Genomic DNA, 24,404 nt, shown 5'->3' on the forward strand with positions numbered 1-24,404 from the left:
GTTTCAGCGCCACGAGGCTTACCGGGCCTTGCCAGGACCTAACCCCCGCAGGCTCCTGAAGCCCGGCAACAAAGAAGCGGGATCGGGGCCCCTCGGACCCCGTTCTCATTTTCGGCCCATAAAAACGTCCGGAGAAAGGAGGGTGGCGGTGGCGGGGGGCTTTCCTGGCTCGGCCATCCGCCCAGCCTTCCCTGAGGTGAGAGGCACTGATGACTGAGATGAGAGGGCTCATAAAAGATCAAAGCTGCGGGGGCCGACTCCCCGCACAGACGGTTAACAGGGTACTTAGCGGCCCCTCGCCCCCCGCCCTTCCTCCTCCTCCTCCTCCGGGCTTCCCCCCGCCCCGCCCCCTCCTCTCCCCGCCGTCCTGCCCCTTTAAAGACATTCCTCAGGGAGTGGCCTCGGTGACATCAGCCGAGGCATGAATGAACAGGATGAGGAGTTCTCACCGAACTTCCATTAAGCACTTGATGGCAGGAGGGAGAAGTTGAGGCAGAGGCCGGGGCAGAGGCCGGGCAGCCGGACCAGCAGGACCGGCGGCACCAGCAGGATCAGCGGTACCAGCTGCACCAGAGGAAGCGAGATCCCTGCCACCGGCAGCACCAGCAGCACCAGCAGCACCAGCAGCACCAGTGGTGGGGAGATCCCTGCCACCAGCAGCCCCGGCAGCACCAGGGGCACCGAGAGTCCAGCAGGAGAGGGGTCAGAACGTCCAACCTTTGGGGGCACCGAGAGACGCAGAGAGCGAACCATGAGGACCACCTGGGACCCGCTCATCTCCCTCCTGGTCCTCGTCGGATACACGCTGTCCGCTTCGCAGGGAAAAGAAGGTGAGGGTCCGAGAGCCGGCCTGGGGAGGGTCTGGGGACAGGGCGGGATGTCGTCGTCCCTCCCTTCTCGCCACACCACGCCACTTCTGGCAGAGGGTCCCCCGGGGAAGTCGGGGCCTGGGCTGGGGGCGGCGGGGTCGGAGGGGCCACCAGGTTGGAGTCCGTGCGGGGAGTCCGGCGGGTCCGGACACCGATCAAGAGGGGCTTGGGAACAGCGCGGGGCAGGCTGGTGACCCTCGGGGGCTCGGACGCCTGGTTTCTGGGGGTCTGGGGGGGATCTCCTGGGGAGAGGCGGGTATATTCCCCTTTGCCCCCCCACATTTGGGAGAGGGTCCCCGCTTCTTTCCAGCTCGGGCCTGGGACGGTGAGGGGGACGGACAGTGTCCTGTCCCCGCCCCTTTCCCCGCACCCCATGAAAATAGAGATTTTTCCATTACCAGGAAACTTATTGGGGTGTCGAGGGGCGCGACAGGAAATCTCTGGGCCCCGAGTTCTGAGAAAGGGGGTGACTCAGAGCACGATCACTCAGCGGGTGGGCGAGGGTGCTGCCTCCCCACCCAATTGCATGGAGGCTGTCACCCCACCTCGGGGGGAAAGACAGTCCGGGACTCCCTCTGGGGCCTGAATCACCCTTGGGGGCCGCTTGCCCATCCCTGCCCCGCCCCTGCCCTCTCCCCTGCCCCTGCCTTGGGGCAACCGCTCCCCTCTGCCTCCTTTTCTCCCCCAAACATTTGGGACGGGGAAAGGAGGGTGGGCAGAGAGAGAGGGTGAACCAAGGGAGTTGGAGATGCATCTGGGGGTCTGCCTCTCTGTAACCCCCTCCCCCATTAACCCCCCGGGATCTGCCTGGACCAAGCTGCTGGCCCAAGGGGCCACTTCAGCAACTTGACATTCCACCAGTGAAGGGGACATTCTCTCCCAGCGCTTAGCAGAATGCTTTGCACGCACTACTGAGAAACAGCGTGGCTCAATGGAAAGAGCATGGGCTTAGGAGTCAGAGGTCATGGGTTTAATCCCAGCTCTGCACCTGTCAGCTGTGTGACTTTGGGAAAGTCACTTAACTTCTCGGTGCCTCAGTTACCTCATCTATAAAATGGGGATTAAGACTGTGAGCCTCACGTGGGACAGTCTGATTACCCTGTATCTACCCAGCGCTTAGAACATTGCTCGACACATGGTACGTGCTTAACGAATACCAACATTATTATTATTATTATTATTATTATTACTATTATTACTACTACTAATAATAATGTTGGTATTTGTTAAGCGCTTACTATGTGCAGAGCACTGTTCTAAGCGCTGGGGTAGACACAGGGGAATCAGGTTGTCCCACGTGGGGCTCACAGTCTTAATCCCCATTTTACAGATGAGGGAACTGAGGCACAGAGAAGTTAAGTGACTTGCCCACAGTCACACAGCTGACAAGTGGCAGAGCTGGGATTCGAACTCATGAGCCCTGACTCCAAAGCCCATGCTCTTACTATATATCAATCATATTTATTGAGCACTGACTATACGCAGAGCTCTGTACTAAGCGCTTGGAAAGTACAATGCAGCAATAAAGAGAGACAATCCCCGACCACAACGGCACAGTCTAGAGGACTATTATTCATTCGTTCATTCAATCGTAATATTGAGCGCTTACTATGTGCAAAGCAATGTAATTAAGCACTTGGAATGTACAATTTGGCAACAGATAGAGACAATCCCTGCCCAACGACGGGCTCACTGGTGCTGCTGCTGCTGCTGCTCTTAGGAGGGCAGGCTGGCTCTCTCCTTGGCTCAGTCATGTTCCTGGTCCCCGAGCTCTTCCTGGACCCCTCCCTGTATCCCTCCACCACCTTGGGATTTGAGATTTCAAAGTTTCAGGGTAGGGACCCAGCCCCGGACCAGAGACAGAGCGAGTTTGGGGGAATTACCCTCATGCTCTCTGCTCAGCTGCTCACTGCTCAAAGGCCTGGGTTCTCCCCAAGCTCCCTCTCCTCAGCCTCCTTAAACAAAATTCCACTGCCCCAGGGCTCGCTGGACCCCGGAAAAGCTGTCTCCTTTTCGGCTCCAACTTAGAATATTTCAGAGCCGTGGTGGCCTGCATATCGGCCTCGATCCCCAGTGGTTTTTAAGTGAAGAAGAGAGACGATGTGGATAGATTAAGGAAAGAAAGATTAGGGAAATCCAGATCACCGTGGCTCTCTGTCTCGGAAGGTCTGGAGCCAGTACCTCGGCCGGGGTGGATATCAAAGGGTGTGACAACCTCATGGGGTCCATCATTCACCCCTCCCCCACAACCCCCATCGACCTCTCTTGCCCCTCCTGGATCTGTAGGAAGGCAAGAAGCTGCCCTGCAGTTCCAACCCTCCTGCTCCAATGAGTCCCTCTCTGCTCCTCTCCATTCCCAAACTGCAGGGGACTTGGGCCAGCTCAATCAATCAATGGTGTTTATTGAGAGCTTTCCGTGAGACTAAGCGTTTGGGAAAGCACAGTACAACAGAGCCGGTAGACACGATCCCTGACACAGGTTCCTTCCTGGTCCCTGGTTGTATGGAATTGGTCACTTGAGAGAAGAGAGATTTTTGATCTTGCCTCAGCCCTGCCTTGGTAGGAGGCGGGTGTCTGTCCAGAAGTCATCCTAGCATGAGGGTCCCCCACATGCCTCTGGGCTACTGGCCACCTGGCAGATGAGAACTTCCAAAGAGTTGGGAGTCACACTTTGATTATGGTATTTTTTATGGTGTTTGTTTGGTATCTGCTATGTGCCGAACACTGTTCTAAACTCGGGTAGATATAAGTTCATTAGCTCAGACACAGTCCCTGTCCCACATGAAACTCACAACTTGAGCAGGAGGAAGAACAGGTATTTAATCCCCACTTTACTGTTGCCGAAACTGAGGCACAGAGAAGTTAAGTGACTAGCCCAAGGTCACCCAGAGCCCAGATTAGAACCCAGGTCTTCTGACTCCCAGGTCCATGCTCCTTCCACTAAGCCAGGCGACTTCTGCTCCTGTTCTGTTCTCTGCTGCCACCCCCCAAAGGAAGAAGGGGAGGTTGATATATCTGAGTTGGGTGCCTGTGGTAGGGTGAGGGTAGTGGGCCTACAAGGGGCTCAGTATTAATTTAGAGCTCTGAGATCGCTAGAGGGCAAAGGTCTTTGGGTGGGTATGGGGGGTAGGGGACATTCCCTTTGGGAGGGCTACTAGGATGTTTACCAATGATTTACATCTCCTGACCCAAGCCTCTGTGCTGTGTATTCTAAGACAATTTTCAAATTACAGTGTTTCTCTTTGCTACCAGGGAGATGTTTATTTCTCTTCTCTGGTCTCTCAGTTTCCCATCCTCAAGCACCAAATCCCATAACCAAAAGCATGGGGACCCCTGAGGGTATAGAGAAAGGGAGAGGAAGGTAGACAGAGAGAGCCTCTAAAAATCTACTCCTGGACATTGGCTGCCTCCAACCCGATAATACAGCTCTGGGGACACTAGTGTAGGAAGGGACAGAGAACCCAGACTCAACGTCCCAGGGATTGTGTTTATCCACTCTATTGTAGTGTACTTGCCCACCTGCTTAGTACAGTGGTCAATACATGGTAGCTACATGCTAAATACCATTCACTGATTGATTGGAAGTGACAGTGACTTCAGGTGCAGCCGGCCAAAGGACACCTCTCATCCTCCAAGCTATTTCCTGAGTTTCACTGTATTTTATCAATCAGTGGTATTTTCCTGAGCACTTACTATGCACAGAGCACTGTATTAAGCACTTGGGAGAGTATAATACAGCAGAGTTGGTAGACACGTTCCCTTCCCACAGTAAGTTTGCAGCCTAGAGAACTGAGGCCATATCTTATGCCATAAAATGGGTGGAAGTGGGCAGGGGGCTGGCGTCAGGGGCAGCCAGGATTCCCGGGGAGGGAGATAGAGCTGCATGGGCTGTGTTCCCAAGAGGGAATGGGGAAGAGAACGTGGATATGAGCTCTGACCCACATCAGTAAAAGGAAACTTCTGCCACAGGTGACAGACTCTGGGTGGATAATTGGGCCGCGTGGGATCTGCAGAGGGGGAGTGGGTGAATGTTAGCTTTGTGGGGTGGTGCTGGGGGGAAGTCCGAAATCCAGCCTGAGGCCTGGGAGTCGGGAGCGTGAGGGGAACAGATCCCAGGGAATTTCCAGGCAACAGAAACTCCTAGAGGAGGCATTCTAATCAATCAATCAGTGCTGTTTATTGGGCGCTTACTGTGTGCGGAAAGTTATTGAGCACTTGGGAGAGTCCAGTACAAATAGACAAAGTAGGCACAATCCCTACCCAAGCTGATGGACCCCATAAAAAGCTGGTGAGGGTGACTCTGGGGAACGAATAGTTTATCACCAGGAGAGAGGGGATCAGGCTCCAGAAAGGGTGGAGAGCCCCGGGGCTCTATGATGCCTGGGACCTGTCACCCTAATCTGCTTCCTGGCCTCACGGTTGCCTCAGCCCAGTTTAGGGTGAGCCAGGCTCAGACAGGGCGGTGGTGCTTTAACTCTTACCAGCCCAAAATGACGTCCTGCTTCCTCTCCACCCGTCCATGTGGACTTTGGCACCTCACTGGCTCAGGGGAGCTGACGCCTCCAGTGTTGTAGGAGGTCAGTGACCAGTCACGCCACGTGCTGGGATAGGAACCAGAAATTCTAACTCCCAGTCCTAGGCCCCAGGCTCCAGAGCTCACTGCCTCCCCAGAGCTCACCGCCTCCCCGATCATGGTCGGCTCCTGCGGGGGAGCCGGAAGCCCCTGTGGATTCTTTCCTCTTCAGCCTGGAACATTCCATTTCCCAGCGTGGTCTGTGATTTTCCAGGACTTGGCCCTGGGCATGCCAGAACAAATCCTCTCCCGCTCCCCGGCGCCCCCGCCCCCTGCTCCCGTGGAGGTTCGTTGGCCGTGGGACGCTGCAACCTCTGACCTGAGGACAGAGCCACGTCGGATTTCCGATTCCGGATCTGAGAGCGGCTGATATCCTGCCTCTGGCAGGGCAGGGTGCCAGACCAAGCCCGGCCAGACCAGCCCCACCCCTCCGGCTTACTAGCCATTGTTGCCAAGGCCAGGAGGAGAGAGAGAGCAGTGAGGGCTCTTCCCCGGCACAGACCATCACAGCTCTTCCCTGCAGTGCTCCATTCTCTGTGCCTCTTGGCTCCCGGGACCTGCCTGCCTCTTGGTACCCTGTTCCTGCCCTATCTGAGTTCACCCAAAGCCAGCGGTCCCACCCCCAGGATCCAGAACAGAGGTGGCTCCAGAACATTCTAATTGGGCTAGTCTGTGCCTCAGGTTCTCCATCTGGACACCCGAAGCTAAGAAGGGTCTTAAGCTTATAGCCTGGGGGTTAATGGTGTCGCCTCCAGTGGTCTCCAGTAGCTGGCTGGGGCCTACTGGGCCCAAATGGTCTTTTTTTATGGTATTTGTTAAGCACTTACTAAATACACCAGGCACTATACTAAGTGCTGGGATAGATATAAGATAGTCACATTGGACACAGACCATGAGGCTCATAGTCTTAAGTGTCTTGAGACCTCACTGGATGGCCAGGGAAATAGCCACAAGGGAGCCAGACCTTGAGGTCCAGGGGGAGATAAAAGTGACTGTGGCAGTGAAGCCCAGATTTGGTTGGGGGGAATGGGCAGGGCAAAGGCAGAGTGAGTGATCTTGTCTGGACTAGGCAGAGGTCATCGGTTCCTTTTGCCTTTCTAGGCCCTATCTGTTAGAGCTGCTCCTCTCTCCTGCTCCCCAAAGGTATCCTCCTATCTCTCACCCCAAGATGCCTAGTCTACCTGTGTCACTCAGTTCACCAGCCCTGACAAGCCTTAGGGTGTGCTCCCCCAGCCCTGCCCCCCCGTCAGTCCTGACCCCTGAGGACCCAATCATTCAAACAATTTTAGATGAGCTGGGGTGGGGGTGGTGGAGGGAGTGTCAGGGGGCAGAGGGGAGCAGGGAGCTTGGGGTGAGTGCTGGTGGGGAGGTGTGGAAAAGAGAGGAAACAGCGGCTGCTCAGTGCTCCACGAGAAGCTCTTCACCAGAAATCAGGGTGCACAGGCGGTCTCCACCAGCTGTGTGTGCTTTTGGGGAGGGGGAAGGGCCCCTCTCTGCTGTATGCTTCATGCCTCATTTGTGGATTCTGTGGTTTCCCGGTGGGAAAGAGATTTGTTTCCCGTTTTTTTCTCTCTCCTCCCCTTGAGCCCTGGCAGCTTTCCCACCTGTTAACTGCTCTGTCCTCTTGGATGTCCTAAGCTGTCTCTCTCCCTACCCCCTCCCCTTTCCTTGGCCCCTGCAGGGTGTGTGTGGGCCAGAGGGGGGAGAATGCATCTGTGAGCACGTGTGTGTGTGTGTGTGTGTGTGTGTGTGTTTGTGTGTGTGTGTGTGAGAGAGAGAGAGAGAGAGAGAGAGAGAGTGTGTTTGTGGTGTGTGTGGCGGGGAGGGCGGGGACAAAGCCGGGTGGAGGGATGGGGAAGTGCTTGGGTGCTGGTACTTGAGGAGACCTGTGTGTACCTGTTGCAAAGAGAGGTGTGTAATCCTGCGTGTGTCAGTGAGTGAGTGTATTCAGGGAGCCAAGGAGTTTGTAGGCAGAAGTGTTGGGTGTGAGGGGATGGTGGACGGGGGGCTGCGATGTCACTTAATCCCCTCTCCCCTCTGCAGCCCCTCCTGCACATACAGCCCAGCTGCCGCTCTCCCACTGTGCAGTTTCCCTGGTCCTACTCCCTGGGCCTCACTCTGTCCTCCCTCTTTTAGGCTAGGGCTCCCCAGTCCCCGGTTGTCCCCACTCTGGTGGTGGGGGTTGATCTCCTTGGTCTGAGCCCCCACTTGCTCTGCGGGGTTCTCTCGTCCACTTGCACCCACTCCCTGGTCTTCCCCAAGTCTTTTCAAAGAACAGGATTCTTTCTGATCGGAGGTGTGGGGCCCCGGCCCAGGGAATCTCCCGGGCATATGGTTGCCCCTGCGGGTTAAGACTGTGCCCTCTACACTGCAGAAACCGTAGGCTGGGGTCCTTCTCACTAATGCCACCATCTTTGTGCTCTCTGTTTCAGTTGTGCTCCTGGACATGGTTGCAGCCAAAGGCGAGCTGGGTTGGCTGAAACATCCCTACAACCAAGGGGTAAGTAGCCTCTGCCGGGTTGACGTTCCTCTCTGCACCTGGGAAGAGAGGGAAGGGACAGAGACCTTAAGCAACTCCTCAGCTCAAGTCCCTCTCTCAGAGCCTCCTCAGAAGAGGGTAGTCAGGAAAAGTTGGAGGAGGGAGGGGCCAGGTCCCCCGAGCCCACAGCTCCGAGTCTGACGCCGAAGCCAGGACTGGTCAAAGACTCCAGGGTGGATGGGGAATCCCTGGAAGAGGGAGCCCCTCTCTCTGGCTTTGACTGACCGGAAAGAGGGCATGGTGTGGTCATAGTATGTTCTGTTCCAGGAGTCAGGATCCCAAAAAGATTTCTGGGAGAACAGGAGGGGATGAAGAGCTGGGCTCGGCCTCCTTCTGGAGTCTTAGTCGCTAAGATTTGGCTCATTCCCTGGGAACGGGATGCCCTGTCAGACTGGCTCTGGCCCGGCTGCCCCTGCACTCCCTGCTCCCTCACTGCAGGCACCAGACTGGGTTCCTTCCTTCCAGAGTCCTCCCCCTACCACTCCCGCATCCCCAGCCCAGCTTCTGCTTCCTCTTCCTGCTTCAGGGTTGAGGGTTGTTTTTCTTTGTTCCCATGGGTTTCCTATCTCTGCCCTCCCCAAGTCTGAGCCTGGGAGGTTAATTAGTGATGCTCGTGGCTCTGCCAACAGCATGTGTGGGGAGGGTGGGCGAGGGGGGGTTGTTGAGGGAGGGAGGGCAGGAACCCTGCCAGAAGCTCCCAGTTCTGTCCCTAGTGAGGGGACAAAATGAGGCCCCAATCCATCCTCACTCCTCAATTCATTCCCTCAGTTCTGGAGCACATTAGATTGAGGTGCTCAATAAATACCACTGATCGATCGATCAATTGATTGATCAATAGCATTGTCTACTGGGGTGTCCCAGTGGTTCCTCTTCAGGATAGGGAGTGGATGGAGCAATTGCCCCGAAAACCAAGCATGAGGTGAGAAAAAGGATGCTGGGGTACCTCCACTTTGGGGTCGGGGATCCAGCAGCCAATCTTTGTCCCCCGGAGGGGTGGTTGTTCAGAGGCTGCTCCTGCACCTGGGTCTCCATAGTCAGATCCCACACCCCTCAAGTAGCCAGACACTGATCTCAAACCCTCAGGTAGATCCAGACGCTAACTGCAGCCCACTCTCAATGATCTCTGGCAGACTTTTTGAGCAGTCACTAGCTGGGAGTCTGTCCGCTCTTTGACCTTCTCCCTGTGCCCTCCTGGGGCACAGCGAATCCTTAGCAGAGTCTGTTCGGGTCCCACTGGTCTGGGGCTGGTGTCGGGGGAAGTCCCGGGGGCTTCTGCAGCCCAACCTCCTCCTCCCTTATCCCGGCTACTCCACCCCACCGGACCTCTGCGCGAGCCCCGATAATTAAGGAGAGATCACTGATCGAGGGGGTTGGGGGAGGGAGTAAGGAAGTGGGGTCAAGGAGACCCCGGTCAAACTGTAACCCGGGTGTCCGTCCTTCCGGCTCCCCTCCCCAGTGGGACCTGCTCCAGAACATCATGGACGAGGCTCCCATCTACATGTACTCGGTGTGCAACGTAGTGGAGGGCGACCAGGATAACTGGCTGAGGACGAACTGGATCTACCGGAGCGAAGCTGAGCGCATCTTCATCGAGCTCAAGTTCACTGTCCGTGACTGCAACAGCTTCCCTGGTGGAGCCAGCTCCTGCAAGGAGACCTTCAACCTGTACTACGCCGAGTCGGACGTGGACTACGGCACCAACTTTCAGAAGCGCCAGTTTAGCAAGATAGACACCATCGCGCCCGACGAGATCACCGTCAGCAATGACTTTGCCACCCGCAACGTCAAGCTCAACGTGGAGGAGCGCTCGGTCGGACCGCTCACCCGCAAGGGCTTCTACCTGGCCTTCCAGGACATCGGGGCCTGCGTGGCCCTGCTCTCCGTCCGCATCTACTACAAGAAGTGCCCCGAGGTCCTGCAGGGACTCGCCCGTTTCCCCGAGACCATCGCCGGGGCTGACTCCCCTGCCCTGGCCAAAGTGGCGGGCATCTGCGTGGAGAATGCCGCCGTGGCCCCCGGCGGTGAGGAGCCCATGATGCATTGCAATGTGGACGGCGAGTGGCTGGTGCCCATCGGTCAGTGTCTGTGCCAGGCAGGCTATGAGAAGGCGGAAAACACCTGCCAAGGTAAGTGCTGCCCCCTTGCCTGTGTCAGGGGGTGGGGCGGGAGGGCCGGGTAGAGGGGTGGCTGAGGCTCATGTCCCCCCTTGCTGCTACTCTCCTCCATCTGGTTCTTTCCTTTGCTTCCCAATGCTGCTGAGGCTGCTGCTCCCACCTGCCTCGCTGTCCCTCACCCCCTCTCTCCCTCCTTCTCTCCTCCCTCTCCCAGGGTGCACGTCTTCCTGCTTGCCCAGCTTGGGTCCCCTAAACCTCTGTTATCCACATGCCTTCTCCCCAGCTGGCTCCTCTTAGGGATTTTCTCCAGGGCGGCTTCGTTAGGATCCGCTTCCTCCCCCAGTGCGGACCACTGGACCACGGCTCCAACCCGGCAGAGCCCCAGGGGCCACGTGGCAGCCCAGCCAGGCGGATAAGCCCGCTGGAGACAATGGCTGTTGGGCTCGGAAGGAATGGGGGGCGAGCCGGGGCGCGAACCAGCAGGCAGCGCTGCATGACATCCTCCAAGAGGAATGCCTGGGGCGGGGAGTTCAGGGAGAAGCCGGGGGGAGTGGGGAGAGCCCTGCCCAAAACTTTCCACAAGCTGATGATTCAGTCCCCAGAGAAAAATGTCGGGGTCTTTTGGGGGTGCTGCCAGCCGGCAGAGTCGGGCTCTGTGGGAAATGTTCCCCACTGGCAAGGGTCAGGAGTACTGGTGGGGTGTACTTTATGGAGATTAAGGGCTCACAGTGGGGCTGGTGGTCCTGAGAGTGGGAAGGAGGGAGATGGGTTTCAGAGAGATAAATCTTGGGCAGATTAGAGGAGGGCAGCTTCTGGCTTCAATGGGCTGGTGAATCTCCTCCTTCCCTCTCCCGTCTCTCCTCCTCCTTCCGCAGGACTGTCTGGTGCAACAGTTCTCACAAGGAATGTGTCTGTTATATTGTTCTATTGCACTGTCCCAAGAGCTTAGTACAGTGTTCTGCACCCGTAAGCACTCAGTAAATTTGATTAACTGACTGTGAGACATGAGAGCTGACAGAGACACCCCCAGCCTTTCCCCCAGGGCTCTGGACTCTCAGAATCCAAAGAGCCAGAATCTAGAAGCCTGATTTCTGGGACTCTGGTGGGATCAGAGTGGAAAATCCAGATCCCCATTGGTGTCCCTTTGCCTCCATTACTAGCAACTTTGAGTCTGGCTCCCCACAGAGAAAGCAGACTCTAGTGAGAGGACAGCTGGAAGGGGGAGACTGCTAGGGTGGTGGGCCCTGGGGTTTTGGTGAGCCTGACCCTTGGAGCGGGGGCGTCACAGAACTGTGGCTGGGAGGGGCCCTAGCTGCCAGTCCAAACGTCCCCTCACTGAGGATCAGGAAATGCCTTCTCTGAGGAAGGAAGTGGCAGAGGAAATGGAGAGGTGGGAACAGAGAAAACAGCGGGGGGCTGAATGGGCCAGTCCTCCCATTTGGCTGGTTGCCGGCTGGGCAGTGGCCTTGCCTCACCACGGGATGGAGTGTCCACAGGAGGACACCCCTTCCCAGGAGGGTTCCTCTCCCTTGACAGTCCCCTCCCTGGGAAGCAAGCCATGGCTTCCTGACAGAGATGGGGAGGTCCAGTTTGGGCAAGGGGCTGAGCTCGGGGCTAGGCCTGGGCCCTGGAGCTCTGAATCTCTTGAACCCACAGGGAGGCAAAAATGTGCCCAGAAACCATTGCCCCTCTCCAGCATTCCCAGTCCTTTGCCGGAGAACCCAGGGAGGTAGGGAAAGAGTTAAGTGTGAACAGCACTACAGTGCGATACCCCCAGCCCCAGGTGATCTGTGTGGCAGGGGCTGGGCGGCCTGCCCGGGAGAGCTCAGAGCTATGTTAGGAATGAGAGGAGCTTCATTCCAGCTTTCAGTACCCGCATCCGTCTCCCCCCTCCCCCACCCGGCCCTCACCTCCCCATCTCTTCCACTTCTCCCTAGGGTGGACGGGAAAAGATACGAGAAACTTACAAGCTAGACTTGCCTCCCCAGGGCCCCCATCTGTCTCTGCTTCCCCGGGCTGGCATCGGGGTGGGATGGTCAACCCCGGCACTGTGAAAGTGCCAAAGAGGTGGCCGATAGGGTGAACAGCTGGCAGGCATCAACTACCTTCCCTGGGCAGAGCCTAGAAGGTGAGGGAATGGGAGAGGGGGTGACGAGGCTCCCAGACTGGCCCCTTCAGGGATCCTGGATTTCACTCTGCCTCCCCCACCAACTTGGCCCAGAGCAGGAGGGGAGGGTCAGAGCGTGCTGCTTTTGGCTTTGTCTTCCGCAGACACATCCGGATGACGAGTTTGGGTGCTCTCGGCCCCGCCAGCCCCCTTTAGCCCCGGCCCAGCAGAGAGGAGGTAGAGAGGGCGGAGGCAGTGGCAACCTGCATTTCAGGCCAGCCAGGTTGTTTTGCTCTCCAAGGACTGTCCTGGTTATCCCTTCCCCGCCCCCGGGAATGGTAGAGGGCCAGATGCAGACGAGAGAGTCTGGGAGAGACTGGCTAGCTGGGGCCCCACTGCTACATGATTCCTCTTCTGCTGCTTCCTTGGCCTGCCTTGGGAGAAGAGAGAGGTACTTCCTTGGCTTGTTTCCTACACGCATGACTCTGCGGTCAATCTGTCAATCAATCAATGGCATTTACTGAGTGCTAACACTAACCGTGTGTAGAACACTGTGCTAAGCGTTTGGGAAAGTCTGCCCCACCTTGAAGTGCCTTTTCTTCAGGTGGGCAGATATGCAGACACCAAGCTACCTCCGGAAATGGATAAAACAAGGGAGAGGAAGTCCCCCAACCATTAGCTGCAGGCTGGCTGGCTTTGAAGCAGGCTGGTTTTTGGAGGGCTCCAGCAGGAGGGAAGACCATACTCTTTGGAAGGTGTAGACGGTCATCTGGGGGTTAAAAGGCAAGGGAAGAAGTCCTCTCCAATCCTTAGTTCTCTGCAAGGAAGTACAAGTCTGTAGAACTGTGAGAGAAGCTCCTGGGGCTAGCCTGGTGGGCTGGAAGTTTCCTGTTTCCATCGGTTTTCTCCAGAGTCATCACTAAACTTGCCCTCACTAAACTTGCCCCCTCTCCCCCCATCCAACCCCGGACCCCACCACCACCATACCTCCAGGAGAAGGAGGGGGTGGAGGGGGCTCCAGAGGTAGATGGATTTATTGATTGATAGGAGGAGGCGGGGAGGAGGGAGGAAATTGTGGTCAAGGGGTTTCCTAGAGCTGCTCTGGCTGAGGTTGGAGTGGCCTCCGGGAGCTGCCATCTCAGGACCGGAGACCTGAGGGGAAGGTGGCAGGATCACTGTGGGCTGGAGCTCAGGGGTAGGGCACAGAGGGGCTGCCAAGCACTGTCAGGATCCAATTAGGGGGTCAGTTGACTAAGGGGCTTTCTCTGTCCTCCCTCCCCTCTACTGAAAGCCTTGAGTCTTGACTCATTCTCCTAGGAGGGATTGGGCTCTGCTACCTGATTAATGATAGTAATAATAATAATAATTCAATAATGATTAGTTCCTCGTCCTCCTTGTCTTGGTGAGGTGACTCCTTCAGCGCCAACCCCCCGGCCCCTCCCATCTTCGGGGCAACCTCTGTGCTGAGAGCAGGATGGGGGCAGGACCGCCCTGGGGCGCCCGGACGGATGGCCCGCGAGATTGGCAAACACAGTGACTGGCAGCATTGCTTCACTGCAGCCGTATCCTCCATGTCGGGGAGATAAGTGGGTCCCCAGCGGAAGGAAAGAAGGGAAAGCAAACAGGATAACAAGACTTTGGATTGCAGAGGTGGAGGGAGAGGGACGGAACTGGCTGGCTGGCGAAGGGGGGAGTGGGGTTATCATGACTGGGTCCAGGAATGCTAAGTGAGATAAGCTCTTGGGATTTGGATAAAGAGTGTCTGTGATGCCCAGGGGAGGGGGCGCAAGGGGCCTGGATTTGAGGGGGAGCCGGGACAGGAACCAAAACAGGGGCGGATTCTCTAGGGGCAAGTCCTCGGACTGGCCCAAACTCCCTATTTGCCCTCCCAGTCTTGGCTGAACATGAAAAGCCATCAGTGGGGAGCACGGGGGAGGGGAAGAGGGTCAATGCACCAACGACTCTGCATTGCAAAGAGCTGCCCTTATCGGCCTCCCTTTATTTGTTGAGATAAGGACACTCTGATTCTCCAGCCACTCACCACTGGCTGTGAGCAACCAGAGGACAGAGTCCGGGCCAGGGGGCGTCTCTCTGTCGGGGCTCTGGGAGTTAGGGCCTTGGGGTCAGGGAAGACTCGGCAGACTGGGGGCCCAGGGGACTTTCTAGAGGTGTGCTGCCACCATGGCCTCTTGACCTTGTGACCTCCCCGCCACCACCAGGTAGGGAGGTGGCTCGGGCCTCCGGGGGAGAGGTTCAGGTGGTGCGCCCGGATAGGGACCGGGCCTTGCGTCACCTGGGAGGGCGTCTGCCCTTGAGTCAGTGAGCGGGGTGCCACCTGGGGGCGGGCATCCGAAAAACTGGAAAAACCAGGGGGCAGCGCCCGGGCACAGCCACACTGCCCTAGTTTCCCTAACTGACCTGGGCTGCCACCTGCCCCGGCACGATAGGCGGGCAGCTTAGCTGCATGCCAAAGCCTTGCTCCCGTGCCCGGGTGGGTGAGAGTGAGGAGAGTGTAACCAGCTCTCCCTATGGGCAGGATCAATTGTCTCAACATGGGCAGGCGCACTCCCGCCAACAGCCTGTGACGAGCTGGTCTTAATTTGGGCGCTTGGCGTTGACCTCCCGCGACCCGACGCCGAGGAATCCCAAAACATTTTGGGATCTCAAGAGGATTGGCTGCTGGAGGGCCAGACAGACGAGGCAGGGTTGGGGGTGGCAGAGAGGCTACAACCCGGCGGTCCTCAGTCTGAGCAAGGCCTAGTGGAATGAGCATGGTCCTGGGAATGAAAAGACCTGTGTTCTAGTCATGGTTCTGCCCCATGCCTACTGTATCATCTTGGGTAACTCATTTCAGTTCTGTGCTTCAGTTTCCCCATCTGTCCCATGGGGATTTTTCTCCATTATACTGTGAGCCCCATGTGGGACAGGGACCGTATCTAACCTGATTATATTTTTCAACCCCAGAATTTAACACAGTGCTCCACACATAGTGAGCACCTAACTAGTACTTATTCTTAGACCACCCCAGTCTAGGCAGCCGGGTGCATAGACTCTTTTCCACAGGTGCTGAGATGTCAGTGGGTGGGAAAAGCAGTCGGGGGTACGAGGGGGAAGGAAGGCAAGGAGTGGGGAGCCTGACGCATTCCTGTCAGGTGAACACATGCTTTGTTTACTCTCTCTCCCCAGCGGATTCCAGCACATCCTCAACGGAAATCTCTCCAAATTCTTCCTTTCCTGCCGGTAGTTAGGCTGCCCCTCGGGCATATCTGCCCGATGAACCAGAGCTAACTCTTTCTGCATAGGAATATTCCAATTTCGTTTTCTTCTAGTTCCAATCGTTAGAGTTGCCAGGGGAACCAGAGAGGACATGGTGTTCTGCCGGGTCTGGACCAGGGCAGGGGGACGAGAGAACTGAGACCTAGCAATACCTCTTTCTACTCCCTCCCTCCCCATTCTGGGCCTAGGCTGGTGGGCATTGGGTTTCACTGGAGAGTTCAGGGAGTTCAGAGTTCAGGCACTGGGCAGGCCTAAAATAACAAGGAGGGGTGGATATCTGCAGGTGCTCAGCGATGGTCAGAGAATCCCAGTGGCACTCAGCGTCGACCTTGGCATAAACTACCCTCTCAACTGTCAGTGTGGGGCTGCTGGCTTTGGCATAGGCTCTTCCACATTCAGAATTGATCCATGCAAAAGGAGTCTAGACGTGTGGGAGGACCAGTTTCAGCTCATGTCTCTGAAGGCTCTACAGATTCTTTTTTTTTTCTTTTAATGGTATTTGTTAAGTGATTACTGTGTGCCAGGCACTGTATTAAGCACTAGGGTAGAGAAAAGATGATCAGGTTGTCCCACGTGGTCACATAGTCTTAATCCCCATTTTACAGATGCGGTAACTGAAGCACAGAGTAATTAAGTGACTTGTCTGAGGTCACAAAAGTGGCAGAGCTGGGATTAGAAGCCAGGTCCTCTGACTCCCAGGCCCCTGTTCTTTCCACCAGATCAAGCTGCTTCTCTTTCAAGAGGCAGATTGAAGCTCTGGACTGGATGCTCAGAGGTTTTGGGGTTTTCTGACCCATTGAGCTAGATGTCTCTCTTTGTCCCCAGATCCCATCTCCCCAATCAATCAATCAATGGTATTTATTGAGTGCTTACTATATACAAAGTACTGTACTAGGTGCTTGGAAGAGTACAACAGAGTGAGTAGACAATATGCCTGACCCTGAGGATCTTACAAGCTAGCTGGGGAGATATACACTAAAATAAATTGCAGGTGGGGGAAGAAACCAATTATAAAGATGTGTACAAAAGCTCTCTTAGAGGGGATGAGTGTCTAAGTGCTTAGTGAGTAGCGACTCAAGTTCACAGGTGACACAGTAGGGAAGGAAGATAGGATGGGGAGATGGGAGATGAGTCAGGGAAGGCTTCCTGGAGGCTTCCTGGAAAATATGTGATTCTAGTAGGGCTTTGAAGATGGGGAGTGTGGAAATCTGTCTGATATGAAGGGGGATCGAGTTCAGATGTCTGCACCACCTGATTCAAGACTCTGCTCTGGGCAGGCAATCCTCAACCTCCAATGAGGGACTCTCGCTAATGACCAGAAGGTGGGCAGTGAAGATTGGGTCAGGGATTAGGAATGGGAGAAGGGGCGAGGGAGGATAGCAAAGATCACAGTTTTCTATCCTGGAGCCCTGAGTCCTGGGGACCAGCGTGATTACTTCTCAAGGATTTGGGCTCTTCTCCACTGTTGCTCAGGAGAGACGCTCTGAAGGAGAAGGGGAGGTTAGATTAACCCATTACTAAGAACAAATCCTCTCAGAAGGTAGAAATCCATCCTGAAAGTTGGGCAAGTCAACCCCCTTCCCCAGCCTCCTCTGGGACTCTGCCGACAGGCACTTTTTTATTCTCGAAGGGATGGAAGAGAGGGATGGGGATTAAGGCTTGTGGGAGTCCATTCGAAGATGAGAGCACAGATTCCCCAGTTTTGGAGTTAGTTCTTGCTTCCTCTGTGGTCCCTGCTGTTTGCCCCCCTGCTGATGTCTCTCTGGGGGTGGGCCTGGGAACTGGAGGAAGGGGGGTAGTGGATTGGACACAACGGCTGGAATTCCCTGGTCTGCTCTGCAGTTGGGAGGAAAAAAGTTGAGGTTGGAATTCAGAACAGGGACTTCAGTGGGGGATTCTCTTTCCTGGATTCTCCTCTGACAAACCCTCTGACTCCAGGGTCAAATATCTGAGAAGCCTCCCTGTGACATGCCCCCAACCCCTCCAGAACCCTCTCCTTCTACGAAGTCCCTGAGGCCTGGTCAAAGGCGAGCTTAGTAACTATAACAACTGCCCAATGATTTCCCTTCCAGTTCTGACCAAGGCCCTCTGCCCCATCCCTCACAGATTCTTGTTTCCCCCCTGGCAGCCAGCCTGGAGGCCTGACCCTCATCAGGTGACCTCAGCACCCCATTCCCCAAATAACAGCGTCTCTTGTGTCCTTGTCCCCTCCGAGTGAGGAGGGAGCCAGCCTGGCTGTAGCAGTGCCAATATCATTCTGCCAGAGGGGCCCCTGGACACCCACGCTGGGGTCGGGCGGGCAGGCGGGCGGGCGGCCAGCGGGCACTGGCACCTCCCGCCTACCCTCTGGGCCAGCTGCCCTGCTTAGAGCCCGATACTGGCCTGGGTCCCCCGGTCTCCCTCCTCCTCCTCCTCTTGGCCTGATCACAGGCCAACCACCCTCCCTATAAGGCCTACTCCCAGGAGGGTCCCATCGCTCTTATTTTAGGGAAGCAGCATGGCCAAGTGGAAAGACCATGGACCTGGGAGACAGAAAACCTGGGTTCTATTCCCAGCTCCACCAGATGTTTTCTATGTGAGCTTGGGCAAGTCACTTCACTTCTCTGGTCCTCAGTTTCCTCATCGTTAAATTGGGGCCTAAATACCTGTTTTCTCTTCCCTTTAGACTTGAGAACCCCATGGGGTAAAGGGATTGTATTTTATCTGCTTATCTTGATCTGCCCCAGAGTTTAATACAGTACTTGGCACTTAATAAACACTTAAATGCCACAGTTATTATTATTATTATCATTTTACTCTAGAATAAGAAAGATTCAGTGACTTAGCTTTCAGTTGGATCACCCTGACCCACCGTCAAGCAGGGCATTAACACCTCTTTTTCTGCTTCTGCCCTATCCCTGGGATATCTGGGAAATGAGTAGAGCTGCAGGGGTCAAGGAGAGAGAGTCTGGTTGTTAATAAACAAGACCTAAAAGAAGCAGTGTGGTCGAGTAGATAGAACCCAGGCTTGGGAGTCAGAGGACCTGCATTCTATTCCCAGCTCTGCCACTTGCTTGGGGCTTGGCCTTGGGAGTCAGAGGTCATTGTTTCTAATCCCTGCTCTGCCATTTGTCTGTGTGACCTTGGGCAAGTCACTTCTCTGTGCCTGTAAATGGGGGTTGAGAATGTGAACCCCATGTGGGACAGGAACTGTTTCCAACCTGATTAGCTTGAATCTACCCCAGAGCTTAGAACAGTGCTTGGCACATAATAAGCACTTAACAAATACCCTAATTATTACTATTACTATTACTTAACTTCTCTGGGCCTCAGTTACCCCATCTGTAAATTGAGGATTAAATCCTCCTCCCTCCAATTTAGACTGTGAGCTCGCTGTGTGGCAGGACTGTATCCAACCCGATAAACTTGCAACTATCCCAGTGATTAGAGCAGTGCTTGTTGTATAGTAAGCACTTAACACATAAAAAAAAAATTTAAAAGGGACTTCATCTCCCCGTCTTCCTCCTCCACTTTCTCTTCCACCTCTTCCTTTACCTCCTCCTCCTCCTCCTTGTGGATTTCTGAGTGACCCAGCTGTGGGATGGAAAGCCTCAGGGTCAGAAACCCAAGAAGTCCAGGTCACTGCTAACATTTCAGAGCTGCATTCCTGCATGGCAAATGAAGACAGGAAGATGAGCTGTGGGAGAGGACGCTTAGATGAACAATGGAAGAGTTTCAGATATACACTTTCTGTCTTAGCGGTTGTGGGAGTGAACCTCCAAAGAAGTGACTCGGGGCTAGGGGCTTGGCTGCCCTATGAGGGGGTGAGAGAGTGACTCAGTCAGTGGTATTTATTGAGTGCTTACTGTGTGCAGAACACTGTACTATGCACTTGGATGAGTACAAGAGTTGGTAGACTCTTGCCCACAAGGACCTTACAATCTAGCGGCAGGAGATAGACATTGGAATAAATTACAGATGTGGATATAAGTGCTGTGGAGCTCCTGATAATACCATTGATTGATTGACCAGCAGTGAAGGCTCATGCCGGTATCCATGTTTTGTGTGTACAGAAAAGAGATCTTTATATAATTTGGGGCTTGGGGTGAAGCAAGTACTAACTCAATAAAGCGTTCCTCTCTGGGGCTGTAGGATCACTAAGGTTGCTCTACATTAACCTCTTTGGACCACCCCACAGATAAAATTCTGCACCAACTCCATGTGCCCAGCTCGGCTGGGATGAAACATTTTCTCCTCCTTCCTTCAGTCTCCAGGGGAATTTGATCTGGGTAGCCTCTCTCCTGATCGGGTGCCCGGTCTGAGGTTCTGCAGAGCTCAGAACCGGCTCCACTGGGGGCTTACCAGAGGGGATCTGGGCTATCTGGGACAGATACAGACGTGGGAGCTCTGGGAAAGGACAAACCCCAGAGCTGGTAGTTTCTATCGGCAGCACTCCCTTCCTGGCCCTGGCTTCCCTCCTCTGTGGTCTGTGGAAGTCCTACATTTTCTCTCATCAGTCAGTCACTAAGTCCATCAGACAATAGTCTGCATTGAGCACGCCCACTGAGAGGGGGGCCCCTGTGGGAGGAGAAGACGCCTTCCTTCCTTCCCTCTGGGAAATCAGTGCCCTGGAAGCACTATGACTCCATCCCCTCCCCCCCCCCACTCCCTGGGGGCACAGGATTGAGGAGCCGGAGAGGAATCATTCTCCCCTCTCCATCTCGGTTCTCAAGCTCCTGAGTTTACAGACCTGCCATTGTTTTTGCTCTCTTGATCTGCTGTCTTCCGGGGCAGCTGAACCTGAGTGGAAGGCTATCTGTCTGTTCAAAGGGGAAGCGGGAGAATGGAAAACTTTTCAAACCTCAAGGCCCGGCTCTTGTTTCCCCTCCCCTCCAGTCTCCTGTACCAGGCAGAGGGGAGGTGTCAGGGGCTGGGTGGACCTCTCCCCGGCTCCCTGTCCTGGGACGGACATTGCAGCTGCCTCCTTGGAGGGGGCCCCTGTGTTTGGGCAGCTGCCTTCTGGGGAGCGGGGAAGAGGGCAGAGGGAAGGGAGCAAATGGGTGGAGACAAAGGTGGAAATCGGGGAGCAAGGGAAAAATCCAGTCAGGTGCAGAAAGGATGCAGCAGCACCAAACTCAGAAAAAGCTTCCGGAAACAACGCTTCCCAACTCTTTCTTCTCAAAGGAAATGACTCTGGGGCTCATGGGACCAAATTCCGATGGAAAATCCTTCTAGGATGTTCCCTTTCCCCTCTCCTTTGCTGGGCAGCAGCGGTCACTCCCCAGAGAGGCAGTGGGGCTCTTTAATGAGCTTCCTCTCCCTCGACCTCTTCCCCTCCCTGGACGTTTTCCTCACTTCACCCTCCCCCATCTCCTACTTCCGGCCTGCATGGGAAGGATGCTCTATGGGCTTGGGAGGCTGGATGGGGCTGCAGGGGAAAGAGAAAGCAAGCTGAGGGTGGAGGAGGTTAGGAATCAGTGTCTGACACACATCATGACCACCACCTGAGCCATAAGGCTGACACAGTTACCTGGGCATTAGATCCTTTCATAGTAATAATACTGTTGGTTCTTGTTAAGTACTTACTATGTGCCAGGCCCTGGGGTATACACAAGATAATCAGGTCAGACATTGACCCTGTCCCACATGGGACTCGCAGTTTAAGTAGGAGGGTGAATAGGTACTGAATCCCCATTTTACAGATGAGGAAACTGAGGCTCAGAGACGTGAAGTGACTTGCAGAAGGTCGCACAGCAGGCAAGGGGGCAGAGCTAAGATTAGAACCCAGGCCCTCTGACTCCCAAGCCCACACTCTTTCCACTAGCCCACGCTGCTTCCACCTGCCTGAGCTCAGTATATTGCTCTCCCCATCTCTCCCTCCCCCTAAATCAGAGGTGTAGCAGAATGAGGTCCACGTGTCCCATACGATCAGCCTTTTCTTTTCTGCAGCCTGCGCCCCTGGCTTCTTCAAGTCCGAAGCCTCCAACGTTGCCTGCGAGGAGTGTCCCCCGAACACGCTGGCCTCACCCGAGGGTGCCACCTCCTGTGCCTGTAAAGAAGGCTTTTTCCGGGCTACAATGGATCCTGCTTCCATGGCCTGCACAAGTAAGTCAGCCCCAGCCCCGTTCCCACTCAGTTCCGAGGAAGACGGTTCTTGGCTCTTGTGGGCTCTGTCCTGCCCACTCTGAAGAGCAACTCCTGCAAGGAGGTGAGAGGTGGAGGGAGGGCAGGCTCTGGCATGTGGCCACAAGCACACACTAAGCACTAACTAAATACCACCGGTTAAAGGGAAAAAGATGCTCCAGCTGTTACAACTCAGGGGAGCTAAATCCTCTAGTGGGGGTATGTGTGCCCAGTTATCTCGGCTATACTGTCTCTTGCCCACTTTCAAAGTGCCCGGGTGAGAGCACGACTCAGTCCCTCCCTCCCCTCCACCCTTTAGGTCCCCCTTCTCCCCCTCACCACCTCACTGCCATCGGCATGGGGGCCAAGGTGGAGCTGCGCTGGAAAGCCCCCCAGGACACAGGAGGCCGGACGGACGTCACCTACACGGTCACCTGTGAGCAGTGCTGGCCTGAGACTGGGGAGTGTTTCCCCTGTGAGTCTAGTGTGCGCTACTCAGAGCCACCCCAAGACCTGAGCAGCACTAGTCTGACTGTGAGTGATCTGGAGCCCCACATCAACTACACCTTCGCTGTGGAGGCCCGCAACGGGGTCTCCGGCTTCGTGACCACCCGCAGCTTCCGCACAGCCAGTGTCAGCATCAACCAGACCGGTGAGGACCCAGGGGGCAGCGAGGGCCCAGGCCAAGGGGCTGTGGGTCCCCACCTATCAGCTCCCCACATGACCTAGACTCCCGGGCTAGCTTTGGGTTTCCTGGACTTTGTCATCCCTTCATCCCTGTAGGTGATTGGGGGTCAACTATATCATAGAGCTTAGAACAGATGAATGGGAGGGAAGTGGGATGGAGTTTAAAGATTGTCAGAGGGTCAGGAGGGAGCTGGGGCAGAGTGGAACATGACTACTGGGGAGAGGAGGAGCAGATACCTGGATAAGTGGCAGAGGACAAGGGGTCCAGGGGAATGTCTTTGGGAAGTAGCGTTATTCTTGTCCCAGCCCTTACCTGACCCCAGTCTCCCGCTCGGGTCTCCCAGAACCACCAAGGGTGAATCTGGACAGCCGCAGCACCACTACCCTTAGTGTGTCGTGGACCATCCCTCTCCGGCAGCAGAACCGCGTCTGGAAGTATGAGGTCACCTATCACAAGAAGGTAATGAGGGGGCCTCCTCTACGATTGCCAAGGAAACAGAGGCTGGGGTTGGAGAGGCTTTGGGGAAGGGCCCCCGGATGGCCATGGGATGTTGCCCTGATGGTAGAATGGAGGCCCCGGGAGATGTGAGAGTTGGGCTGGGCCCAGGTCAGCCCTCCGGGGTGGAGTCCAGGGTCCATGGAGGGGATGGCAGAGAGCTGTGCCAACAAGGCTGACCTCCCGTTCTTCCTCGGGCAGTTGGACCCCAACAACTACAACGTGCGTCGCACTGAAGGCTTTTCCATGACACTGGATGATCTCATACCGGGCACTACCTACTTGGTACAAGTTCAGGCCCTGACTCAGGAAGGCCAGGGAGCTGGAAGCAAGGTGCATGAGTTCCAGACCCTCGGTAAGAGATGATGGGTGAAAAAGGAGAGGGAAGGAGTCAGTCAGTCAGTCAATTGTATTTATTGAGTACTTACTGTGTGCAGAGCACTGTACTAAGCACTTGAGAGAGTACAATAGAACAATAAACAGACTCATTCCTTGCCCACAGTGAACTTAGAGTCTAGAAGGGGAGACAGACATTAATATAAAAAAATAAGAAGGGAGGGTGGCCACCCATTGAGTTTCTGAGGGGGAACAGTCCAGAGGATCCCCCTGGCAGGATCCCAAAGTTGACAATGAAACCAACATTCCTTAATCACTAGGGGGAAGCAGGCTAAAACCACGGTAGGAGCTATTCAGAGAGCAGAACTGAGATTGGCTCCATAGACTGAAACAGAAAATGATGGGCTGAGTGGGCTTTGAGATTCTTTTGGCAGAGGATTAGGTGGGGCGGAAGAACCCGTTGGCTGGGATGGGATTTGGGAAAGACAGTCAGGACCCAGGGACCAACATTTCTCTGCCTGTCCCTTCACCGGACCTCACCCTTCTTTTCCCCTGCAGCCATTGAGGAATCCAGCAACATGGCGGTGATCGGAGGAGTGGCTGGAGGCTTGGTTTTGCTGCTGGCGCTGGCCCTGGCTGGGCTTTTCATCCACCGCAGGTATGGTCTTCCCTTGCTCCTCCCGGCATGCTCTCGCCCCTCATGTTCAGGGCCCCACCTGGCACTCCAGGGATCTAGCTGCTAGTCAGGGCACTGAGACCTTGAATTTGAGGATTTGAAACCACCTGAGCCTATTGTTTTTCTCATCATTGCTATTAACCAAGTATGCACATATGAACAATGCAAGTAGGAAAGGCTAATTAAGGGTCATGATTAAAAGTCCAATTATGGTCACTTAATAGGACAGCGAAGGAGGAATAAGGGAGCTGAGTTTTCCACTGGACAATTTCCTCCCAGTTCTCTCCCCTCCCTTTCCCCTTTACGTGGTGAGTTGTGGCAGAGTTGGGGGGGGGTCTCCCACTGGAGTTGGCAAGGAGGGGTTGGGGAGTTGCTCTTCCCCAGTGCTTCAACCAACGATGCCATTCCAGGAGGAAGAGTGCTAGAGCTCGCCAGTCTTCAGAGGACGTTTACTTCTCCAAGTCCGGTAAGGACGAGCCCCTCGCTGCTCGCCCGGGGTTTGGCTCAAGTCCCCTTTCCTCAGTCTTCCCTGCCTTCCAGTTCTGTCCTGCCCAAGGCTCAGCTGCTCCTATCTCCCTGCCCATCCCCTGCTAGCCACCCTGGGAGGGGCCATTTGGCACCGGGAGAGG

The 24,404-nt window shown here is 55.3% G+C and overlaps 1 protein-coding gene across 1 annotated transcript in view; it reads left to right on the plus strand.

Annotated features, from left to right (window-relative positions):
- Positions 1–412: 412 nt before the first annotated feature.
- Positions 413–24,404, plus strand: part of EPHA2 (EPH receptor A2) — a 35,234-nt gene continuing 11,242 nt past the window's right edge. The window contains exons 1-9 of the mRNA XM_001519901.4: positions 413–830; positions 7,875–7,942; positions 9,438–10,107; positions 21,407–21,562; positions 21,900–22,232; positions 22,612–22,727; positions 22,965–23,118; positions 23,658–23,757; positions 24,186–24,241. Coding sequence (XP_001519951.1) covers positions 752–830; positions 7,875–7,942; positions 9,438–10,107; positions 21,407–21,562; positions 21,900–22,232; positions 22,612–22,727; positions 22,965–23,118; positions 23,658–23,757; positions 24,186–24,241 — 1,732 coding nt within the window. The 5' untranslated portion in view covers positions 413–751. The remainder of the gene's footprint in view (positions 831–7,874; positions 7,943–9,437; positions 10,108–21,406; positions 21,563–21,899; positions 22,233–22,611; positions 22,728–22,964; positions 23,119–23,657; positions 23,758–24,185; positions 24,242–24,404) is intronic.

The sequence above is a fragment of the Ornithorhynchus anatinus genome, chromosome 5 (genome assembly GCF_004115215.2).
Source record: "Ornithorhynchus anatinus isolate Pmale09 chromosome 5, mOrnAna1.pri.v4, whole genome shotgun sequence".
Taxonomy (NCBI): Eukaryota; Metazoa; Chordata; class Mammalia; order Monotremata; family Ornithorhynchidae; genus Ornithorhynchus; species Ornithorhynchus anatinus.